The sequence below is a fragment of the Engraulis encrasicolus genome, chromosome 7 (assembly GCF_034702125.1).
Source record: "Engraulis encrasicolus isolate BLACKSEA-1 chromosome 7, IST_EnEncr_1.0, whole genome shotgun sequence".
Taxonomy (NCBI): Eukaryota; Metazoa; Chordata; class Actinopteri; order Clupeiformes; family Engraulidae; genus Engraulis; species Engraulis encrasicolus.
In genome coordinates, this window is record NC_085863.1 from 45,608,792 (window position 1) to 45,619,875 (window position 11,084).

The 11,084-nt window shown below is 41.9% G+C and overlaps 3 protein-coding genes across 3 annotated transcripts in view; all 3 read right to left on the reverse strand.

Moving 5' to 3' along the window:
- The window catches only part of rars1 (arginyl-tRNA synthetase 1), a 37,184-nt gene extending 32,348 nt beyond the window's left edge, over positions 1-4,836 (reverse strand). Inside the window, exons 1-3 of the mRNA XM_063203666.1 lie at positions 4,693-4,836; positions 2,235-2,369; positions 1,690-1,878 (exon numbers count right to left, since the gene is read on the reverse strand). Coding sequence (XP_063059736.1) covers positions 1,690-1,878; positions 2,235-2,369; positions 4,693-4,737 — 369 coding nt within the window. The 5' untranslated portion in view covers positions 4,738-4,836. The remainder of the gene's footprint in view (positions 1-1,689; positions 1,879-2,234; positions 2,370-4,692) is intronic.
- A 1,623-nt stretch (positions 4,837-6,459) lies between these two features.
- Positions 6,460-6,947, reverse strand: LOC134452236 (syncollin-like). Its single transcript, XM_063202598.1, has one exon. It carries the CDS (start codon positions 6,945-6,947, stop codon positions 6,543-6,545), a length of 405 nt encoding a protein of 134 aa, XP_063058668.1. The 3' UTR covers positions 6,460-6,542.
- A 3,280-nt stretch (positions 6,948-10,227) lies between these two features.
- LOC134452238 (syncollin-like) lies at positions 10,228-10,879 on the reverse strand. The gene has a single exon (XM_063202599.1). It carries the CDS (start codon positions 10,877-10,879, stop codon positions 10,466-10,468), a length of 414 nt encoding a protein of 137 aa, XP_063058669.1. The 3' UTR covers positions 10,228-10,465.
- Between the last annotated feature and the right edge of the window lie 205 nt (positions 10,880-11,084).

An 11,084-nucleotide genomic window follows, 5' to 3' on the forward strand; every position in this document is an offset into this window, starting at 1 on the left:
ATTTTGAAGCAACACTCATTGTGAATCCATTCTGCATAATGTTGTGAACAATTCATAAATAATGGGTAGAAATAAGAGGAAATAAAACATGCCCCAAATTGCAGTTCAGTGTTTGCAGTCTGATATAGTATCCATCATTCCTCCATTCTCGGCCAGTTCTAGTCAATCTGGTGGCCTAGGCCTGCCCCCTTTCCCTCTTTCCCTTTTTTGTGTTTAGAAATTGGCATCTGTAAACATAGCATTGTAGGCCTACATCTGATTGAGCACATCTGATCTAGTACCTACAGGTACATTCATATTGAGTGTATACAGACCTACTTAGTGTATAATGAATATTCATTGTTAATGTGAAGTGTAAAGTTTTATGTTCTGATTTTGTGGCAGTTTTTGGTATTACTGGCACCCTCAAGACATAGGCCTATTCTGCTCTACGCGACTGCCCTGTCTGCCTATGTCTAGCGCTGGCTCTGTCACCATTCCTTGCGTAAAACCAGTGTATGTTTCGTTACGAGGGCAGAGCCTGGCTACATTGTTTTTCGTAGGGTTACGGAGTGATACTCGATCGGGCGCCTAACCGGTAAAAAAGTTCAGTCAGATGACTTTTTTTTGCTTTAATCCCTGCGTATGCCTCACTGTAAGAATAAATCCCGCTTTCAAAATTGTTATTATATCCACCAGTAAATCTAATCTTTTTTGCAGCTATGTGAAAGTTACAAGCACTGTAGAAAGTAGTAGTAGTAGAAAGTAGAGGATGACCTTTCAGAACACTGAGATGATACTGAAATACTGAAATGAAGAAATGCTCTAATCTTGAGACCAGACAAATGGACCGGACATGTTAGAAATAGAACGCATCATAACATGTCTTTGTAAATGTAACATAAGACATCAAAAATGCAACAAATACTCTTGCTTCTGCTGGACCAGAAGTGAATCAAGATTGGTTTGCTAAGACTAGAGACAGAGCCAGTTCTCTGAAAATCGCTCCGCTCTTCCTCTCCCTTTGGCCAAAGCGTAAAATCTTACTTCTCTTGTCTGTGTTTTTATTGCTAATCGTATACAAAATTTGTCTGATTTTCTTGACACTCTAATTTTCTTGACATTTGTATTCCCAAATTTGATATTTTCATGAATATTAACTAGGTAGTAAACTAATATTTACTGGTATCACCAAAGTACAGTACATTTTACAGCTATAATGTCTATTACTTGAAATTAAAAATGGCAGACATGGAGAATATCCAAATTTTCTTGTATGAAAAGTGTAATTTCCCCAATCATAATGAATACTTAGAAACAGGTAACATGTGTGAATGAACAGCATGAATTCTGGAAATAAACTGCCAACCTCATGCTGTGACTGTGTGCAGCCGGCATGCCCACCTGTGACATGTAATGTAAGAAATAGATCGCACTCAGTTTCTACGTGTTTTTTTTTCCTTTTCTTTTCATTCATCCATTGCAGGGTTAGACAGGCGTTTCCATTACGCTGATGACATGTCTTGCAGCCAAAACAGCTGCCTAACACGGCAATGGAGAAATAAAACGAAACGAAAAGAAAAGAAAAGAAAAGAAAAGAAAAGAAGAAACTGAGTGCTTCTATTTCCTTCATTATATAACTACTTCAGAGACGCAAAACAACAACCTAAGGGACAGCGCCGTGTGTGGAAAAAAAAACTTTTTCATCACCTGTGACATGGCCATGGCGCTGTTGCACTGGTAGTCTCCAAACTTGGGCTGCTGGCTGGGCGTGACAGCCAAGGGAGGGCTCTCCAGCTCCGGGCAGGCGGCGTGGATGGCCTCCCCGAAGATCTCCTGGAGCCGCAGGTTGATGTTCATCATGGTCTTGGTGCACTCCATCCTCTCCTCCTGAAGACTCTGCGAAAGAAACAAGACATACATCAAACATTTACATGAGGAAACATTGACCTGGCAAACTTAGCGTACAGAAAGTGGTAAAACTCAGAGTAGATAGGCTGAGGTAGTCATTTAAGTAAGAAAATTGGGACTCCATGTCCTTCTGTTTGATTTACCACAACCTCAAGGTTAACTTAATTATTGACCACCGAACCAGCTTCTTGGAGTGCTCGGCAGTGGCTCAGGAAAGCATTTTTCCACCATACATGCGTGTCATCAATATCATTATTGCCTAAATCACAGAATGAAGACAATACATAAACTGAAATGTCCTGACAATAGGTGTGTGTGTGTGTGTGCATGTTCTGACTACTTACTCGTTTCAGGATGTTGAGACGGTACTTGAGTTTGGTATTCTCTTCTCTCAGTTCCTCTATGTGATTGGGAACCCCCAGCGAAGCTGGATTCTTCAGACTCTCGATTTCAGCCGAGAGTGCCTTGATTTCTTTCTCCTGTGACAGTCAAAGTGAAAGTCAACCTGATAGTAGACTTATATTATTCACCTGACACTCATAAATGACAGGCTGTCCAATTAGACGACATGTGCAGGAGCTATACAAGTAATCATTAACTATAAATTTTATGTAGCAGGATACAAGCTATTGTGCCAAAACCAATGTAAACACTAACTGCACATCCAAATGCAGAACTGACTGCAACTCTATTGCCTATCAGACGACAGCGGACTGAAAGCAAAAGCAACTTTTATGAGCACTCGCCATGATAACATATGCGGACTACCAGGGTGCAGCAGCATCACTAGCGTAGTTCTACAGACCCCAAAATAAACCCATCCACCTTTCATCCGTTCCCAGAACTACCGGTATTCACTTAGCGGGTAGCCTCTCCAGCTAGCTCATGAAAGATACCATACTTTTTCCCTAAATGAGCGATACGATGCCCGTTCAGCATCGCATAATTTCCTCTTGAGACGGTCGTTTTAAGTAGGTTTATCGGCAATACAGACTCATATCCTCACTGTCTTTATGGTGATGATGTGGTACACACTAGAGGATGACATTTTTCGGGAATTCCCGTGGGACACGTGATTCCTGCGGGATACACGTGAAACAGGAGTCAAACATTTATCCATCTCGTGATTGGGACAGGACAGGAATAATATTCCACGGGAATGGGCAGGAGCGGGAATGGTTAAATAGGATGATTATTGTTCTGAATGTCGGTTATTTCAAACCTTTCATTCGCATTTTCGCTCCTTGAGTGCATGATTGCGAGAGCTGCGCATTTTCCCTGACTCCTGCGGGATGTCCTCGCATAGCCTACACTGCCTGTCCGACAATGTCAATGCGTCAATGGGAATGCGCTATAAAAACGGTCCTCAATGTTATTTGAATGTTGAATTCCATGTTGGCAATAATTGAGGAACTTCTGTCCCCGTGGCAAACAGACCAGAGAAAGAACAACAGACTCGCATGGCATCAGTCAAGGCGCGCACGATTGATTTAATCTCATCCTTCTTTGTCGGAGTTGATTTTTGTGTGCTGTACTAAAACTTCTACAGCTTTTCAACAGACGCCTGGTTAAAACGTTCAAATAAGGCAGGCAGGATTTCGCATTGTTGACATGAAACCTCTTGAATCTGATAGTGAAATAGCCACTTGTAGAACTACTGGGTTTGCAGGCTCGTAAGACGTTGCCGTTATGGCATTTCCTAATCAACTCCGCAATAACAGGCTAATTTAGCACAGAATGCAATCGTAGTCAAAGTAGTCAAGATGTAGTTCTAGTATGAGGAGGATTCAGAAGTAGTGTTCAGTGCGCGTCTGCTGTGAGTGTCAAAAAGCGCAGCCAACAAAGTTAGAGAAGTTCCGCCTCCGCCTCCCTGCTCTAACTGCACGCCGTTTCAGACCGTGTGTTTTAAGTCAAACGCTGTCATGAAACCGTTGGATTAGCTTAGTAGAACTAGTATGTTTAGATTTAGTCAGGCTACTAGTTCAGTAGCCTAACCAGTAACCAGCATCATGAAGTTGACCTAGGTAAACTCATGCTTACTGAACTAGTAGCATGACTAGTCTTAACTAATCCAACTGGTTTCATTACAATTGCCTACTATTAATTGTAGCATCTGATTTCCTCCCCGTATTTTTGTTGCACAGAGAAATGGCATATAGGCCTACTGTAGGCTATTGATTAGTGCATGAAGATGTAGGTGCCTCCCCCTCCTGTAGTATAATAATAATACTACTACTACTAATAATAATAATAATAATAATAATAATAATAATAATAATAATAATAATAATAATAATAATAATAGGGCCTATAATAAACATGGGGAAAAAACATTTTTTTCTATTAGGCTACCCAGGGTTTCTCCAGACCCCCATTAGCTTGTGTATAATTGTATTGGCTATTATTATGGCTACAACTGCTTACTAGGAGGCAAATATGCATACAGGTAACAACATACAAAAAAAAAATACAAAAAAAAAAAATACAGGAGTGGGACAGGAGTGGGAGTACTTTTGAGCAGGAGCGGGCAGGATTGGGAGTCCTTCCACACAGGACAGGACAGGACAGGATTTATTTTTTTTACTCTGGACCAGGATTGGGCAGGACAGGATTTTTTTTCTGGGAGCGGGACAGGACAGGAGTGAAAATCCACTCCCGTGTCATGCTCTAGTACACACCACACTGACAGCCACTGCTGCGAGTCACGTCACCGACCAATCAACAAGCCTGGTCACAATTTTAGCAGAGATTGAACCACACACTTTCAGAAACTCGAGATCCGTTCAAAATAATATTACAAACCTGTTGTAGGAGTCGAGTAGAATATTCAGCTAAAGGGTCCCCCATAATCGCTGCTAAATTACTGACTGTATGGTGGAAAATTTAACTTCTGTAACACGCCTCTGAAGTTGCCTCACGCGTGTTTCCTGAACCAAACCGGTTGTAGAAGAGCTGCGAAGAGAAAGAGGCTGCGCGAGCAACCTCTGCGAAATTTCACACTGCCCTCGTGTGGATTCCAAAGGAATAGCAAGTGCACCACTTTTCTACCTGCCCAGTCTCGCGCCCCTTGCAGCAGTTTCTACACAACAGTATATGAGAGCACATAAATATATGCATAAATAACATAGATCTGGCCAAACTGATGGGCCTATATCAAAGGAAAACCGTTTGCTTGTTGACCTGGTTGTAAACACTACAACTTTATTCTGTCAACAATCCAGTCTTGCTGGAAGTGTAATGAAAATGTAATTGTTATTCTCTGAATAGCAGTTCTCTTCATTAGATTAGTGGCACACTCTTTTAGTTTTTAAAGTCATCTGAAGTAGCTAGCCTTGTCCAAGGAAAATGCCAACTTGCTAACTTCATCCTAGGCTATAAAGTCATGGCAAAAGTCAAATAATAATAATAATAATAATAATAATAATAATAATAATAATAATAATAATAATAATACTTATTATTATTATTATTATTATTATTATTATTATTATTATTATTATTATTATTATTATTATTATTATTATTATTATTTGACTTTTGCCATGACTTTATAGCCTAGGATGAAGTTAGCAAGATGGCATTTTAGGCCTATTGTTATTATTATTATTATTATTATTATTATTATTATTATTATTATTATTATTATAGGCCTATAGGCCTACTATTATTTGGAGATCTAAGGGCAGATGCCTAGACATGCTTTCAGAAGTGTTTATGCTAAAGGTGAAGGTAGCAGCTATACATTCAAAGTATTATGAATGACTCAAATCTTAAACTGCATCATTCAAAGGTCTAATTCCTGGGAACGTTGTGCAGCTAGTCCAGCTGCAGCCGAGCACTATCAGCAGTATGGTCTCACTGACAGGAAGAGTTTTTCCTGAAAAGTTGATAAAGGGTTTTGTCCGCAAAACAACTTACTCTTGTAGTACACTTCTTTGGGGCTTTGTGCCAGCATTTTTATAAGATGAGTAATGATGATTATTAGGCCTATTATTAGTAGGCCTACTAGTAAATGCCTAGCTAGTAGTGGTAGTAGTAGGCTATAGAAGTAGTAGTAGTAGTAGTATTTTGAAGACATGACATCAAATGGGTGGAAAAGAGACAGTTGTGAAATGACAAGATTTGATCCCCATGGCCCATTTCTAATTGGCCAAAAGCAGCATGTTCCATTTTGACATAGGCCTATATGCCTAGGCCTACTACAGTTAGTGTTCATCATTCATAACCATTCTTGATGTCACCAGTGTGACTACTGGCTACTTTTAGATACTGTAATTTTCACCTACTGTAATTTTTACTGTAATGATGCAATGATGTTTAAGGCGAAAATTTGACTTGATGTTACTAGAATAACATGACAGAATCTAGGCTCTTAACCTAACCATAACAGCGTACCCCAAAATTCCCCCCCAAAAAAGAAATCAAGATACAGGAGACGGTCAACATCATGCAGAAGATTGTTTATTGGATAACCAGAGAGAAACTTCTACATGCTGAACTGTCCTTCAGTTTTCTGTTTTCAGCACTTAGGCCTCACCATTGAACAGGCGGGGTGAGCGATCTTCTCCAACATCACTCATGTCCTCCATGCTTCTAGCAGACTTAAGTTGGGTTTTCTTCTACAATATCAGCCAGGTCCGTCCTTCATGCTTCTAGCAGACACAGTAGTACGCCGAAATGGAATTGTCCCAGTCGCCAAACAGCCCCTGTTGGACGTCCTTCAGGCGGTACTGGATGCCGGCACCAAACTTGCGCCTCTTGCCCTCCTTCTTGCCGCGGGACCAGACGGAGAGGTTGCAGCCCCTGCCGACGACCAGAGAAGACACGCGGTTGTTCCAGCTGAAAGGCATCTCGGGAATGTCCGCACCTGGAGGTACGTCGAAGCTGTCGCCGCCGCAACTCTCCGCGTAGACGTAGTGGCTGTCCTTGAACATGCGGGCGCAGACCTTGGCACCGTTCACGTCTTTGAGAGTGGCCGGGTCGGGACACTGGGCGTTGAGCTGGTCCCAGCACAGGGCCAGGCACAGCAGTAGGCCTACGGCAGCAAGGGTCCTCATTGCAGACAGACTTCTCTTTACTCCTTCGGCAAGCAAGGCTGAAGCTGGCTGACTCTCAAAGTGCTTTTAAACACCTGATTACCAGAGGCGACTCTAGGGTCAGCTGGGGCCCCAAGCAAATATTAAAAAAATGAACCAAAATCGCCACTAGGAAAGTGTGGGTTGTTATTCACTATCTAGGGCCTTGGGGGCCCAGGGCGACTGCCTGTCTAGCCTGACAAAATGCACCTCTGCTGACTACACAAAGCCCTGCCCCCACACATACCATAAACTCATGTGTATACTATAGTGCTGCACGATACCGGTACCAGTATCGGCCGGGGCCCCGATACTGCACTAAAGTGGTGGTATCGGTATTGGCGAGTACCACCAAATAGGGCACCGATGCAATTTACAGATGCTCGTATGACACTTGAACGCAGCCTTGAACTTGGTTATTTTAAAGCAGAGGTATTTAAAAAGTACACAAAGGTACACAAAGGTAGGCAGCAGCCTGACAAAGCCATTAGCAATGATGTTACGTCCAAGTAGTAGCCTATGCAGCTCTTCATATACAGTATATTCTATACATTTCAGAGTAGTATTGGTATCGGCCGATACTGCTCAGTTGGGTATCGGGTATCAGTATCGGGGCCAAAAAATGGTATCGGTGCAACACTAGCGTATACCAACACATAGATGACACTGTGTGGGAACAATTCTACAGATCCACAGGTGGTTTGTGGAGGTCAGTGTTTTTCCCTTCCAAAAATACATAAGTAGAGGTGTCTTTAGGACACATTGGCAGCAGGGGCGTAGCAACAAATTGTGGGCCCTACAATCAGCTCCAATGGATCCCTCCCAGTCATATATCTACATATTAGACACTGTTTGGGCCCCCTGTATACATGGGGCTCTGGTGACTCAGTCACACTTTACCCCCCCTGTACGTCACCCCTGCATGGCAGCTGTGAGGGCCCATAAGAGACCTTTTAAGAGACATTGAAGACAGGTATTTATTTTATAAGATACAGTATATTCAGACTTAATTTTAACCCTATCCAGACCGGGGGGGGGCTAAAAGTGCCCGCACCAACTTTGATGTCGTATAACTCCTGAATGACTAAAGTTATGACTACGAAACTTTGTGACTTTTCCTAAAATGAAGTTGGCTACAGTGTGATACCAAAAGATTAGGTTTATCATTTTTGTTGTTGCCATGGCAACGGTTTTCTGACAGGTACGCCTGACCAAAAATCACTGATCTAAGTCTCATCATCATCTGTTTTCATATTTCTTTACATTTTCATTAGCATCAGACACCCATGTGAACATCTGAAGTGGTCTGAAGCACATAATAACCAATATTGATGTGCATTACCCAAGTTAGATGGAAAATACGTTAAGGTGACATTTTGGGCAATAAAATCAGGAAATGACGTCATAATGATGTCATAATATCCAATAATGACACCAAACTGATGTCATTCGTAGATCTTTGGCTGAAGATCATCCCCTCCAAGTTTGGTGGTCATACGCCATTCGGTTCCTAAGTTATGAGGGGGGATCAAAAGAGCCTCCCCCCCCCGGTCCCAGGAATGCCAAAAAAGCCCGGTCTGGATAGGGTTAATGTGAGACATAAAGACACTCGTATGGTAGCCTAAAATGATATGAACAAGGCTAAGGTGTTGCACTAATGGTTGATCATGATGATGATGATGATGGTGATGATGGTAGTGGTGATGACGGTGATAGTGGTGGTGGTGGTGATGATCATCATGGTGATGGTGATTATAATTATTTGTGGTTGTGCTTCTGTAAAATCCAGACTGGAGGAAATTACATTTAGGCATCATGTTGCCAAATGCTGGAACCAGCTTCCTATTCAACTGCCCCTCGTGTTTTTTGTTTTTGTTTTTTTTAACAGCTTTTTTTCATCTGCCTTTGGTTAATTTTCTACTCTCTAATATTTTGTGCTTTCTATCATATTTTTTATTCTCTCTCTTTCTTTTCTCTCAAGCACCTTGAATAATATTTGCTATATGGGCTATACAAATTGTATTACTAGTGATATGTGTTGTGTCATACATATTATACTTGTGACATCTATTGGTTACAGTCTCTGGAAAAAGCCTGGCTCAAGGGCATGAATGAAACACCTTCACCTCTTGCAGTGTAGAATGACATGTTTTGTTAGTGATAAGGGTGGAAGCAGATAGGCCTGTTATGTAACAAGTGTTTCATAAACATAGTCTTAGTGGCTATCAAACCGACGTGGGGGGGGGGGGTAATAACAGTTGAAGTAGTGGCAAATCATCTTTGTCATATCTGTTACACCTGTGGTTATTTATTATTGGGTTTAGCCTGGTTGATGACTTAACCTTGTTCTTATACACCCCTAGTTGAATGATTCAAACACGTCCCCATACTAACCAGATTCCAAAAAAGTTGAAACACTTGGTATTTTGTGGATAAGAGCAAAATGCTGCCATTTTCAAAAAAAAATCTATCCAATAAGATGGACAATAACACAAGGTCAACATATTAACTGTTAAAGCCATGGCAAAAGCATTGCTTTGAGGGAAATATGTGTTTCAAATGTGACCCATGCACAATCTAAAAAAAAAACCGGAGTCAGGGCCAAAATATGTTGTAAGAGATAATTCTTTTTTAAAAAGGAACACAGGGACATTTTAAAAGGAACTACATATTGACTACCAACATGACTGCACAAATGACAGACCACCAAAGAGAGGCAGTGTCATTCAGATGTGAAGATGTTGAGGGACTAACTAATCTAGGGCCTATTACACAGAAAGATTGAATTAAAATTGCAGGCATATAAAGCCTAAATGTAGAGTTCTGTGAAAATCATTGTATGAGTTGAGTTATGACATACCCATTGTGGATAAGCAAATATGACACAATGGCCTCGTTTACAGGAGACATTTAATTCAGAATTAATTTCATTCTGAATAAATCTCAGTAGTATCACAGTCATGACAAAGCCCCTGATACGTGTATGAGTTTATGACCTCTTTGTCTCTGTTGTATTCTCCTGTGAACATGGATGGTTGCTAAATTACACAAATTGCCCCAATTTGGGGGTTCAGAGTCAGGGTTTAAAACATGAGGGTTTTAATGTTTAGTGTTGAATGCGATTTCAAATACAGCAAACATAACCACACCATGACATCTGAAACAAAACAAAAAAATAACACAACAAGCAAACAAACAATCAAATAACAGACAGGAGACAAACTTTGACAACCTGGTGGTTTTATTATAAGGTCCCCTCTTATGAGCATACAAGTACTTGCAACCACTATACCATGCACTGCACATTCCAGTATAAGGAAAAAAACATCCGTTTCAGATACCTCCAGTAAATGTCCAGGGGTGCATTTCTCAAAAGAGAAGTTGTTAGCCTGTTAGCAACTTCGGTAGTTGCCAATGGGAAAATGCATTTAAAACAATAAAGTAGCTAATGTAGTAAGCAACTCTGGTTTCAAGAAATCCACCTCAGTTTATTCGTGGCTCTAGCATTCGCAGTAGTATGATGATATCTCATCGTCCCAGTTGCCAAAGAACCCCATTGGTACCTCCTTCAGGCGGTACTGGACGCCGGCACCGAACTTCCACCTCTTGCCCTCCTTCTTGGCCCTGGACCAGACGGAGAGGGAGCAGAACCTAGCGACGACCAGGGAAGACACACGGTTGTTCCAGCTGTAAGGCATCGAGGGAATGTCCGCGCCGGGAGCGACGTCGAAGCTGTCGCCTCCGCAACTCTGGGCGTAGATGTAGTGGCTGTCCTTGAACATGCGGGCGCAGACCTTGCCTCCGTCGGGGCCTTTGAGAGTGGCCGGGTCGGGACACTGGGCGTTGAGCTGGTCCCAGCACAGGACTAGGCACAGCAGTGCGGCAGCAAGGGTCCTCATTGTGTAGGTTGTCATCTACCCGACCGCAAGCAGGCTGATTTTGTCTGTCTGGGGGACCTGCTTTTATAAGCACCTGTCTACGACACACGCCTAGGCACGCACACACACACAGACATGCAGACACACACACACACACACACACATACAAAACCTCTCTCTCACACACACACACACGCCTAGACACGCACACACACACATACACACACACAAAACCTTTCTC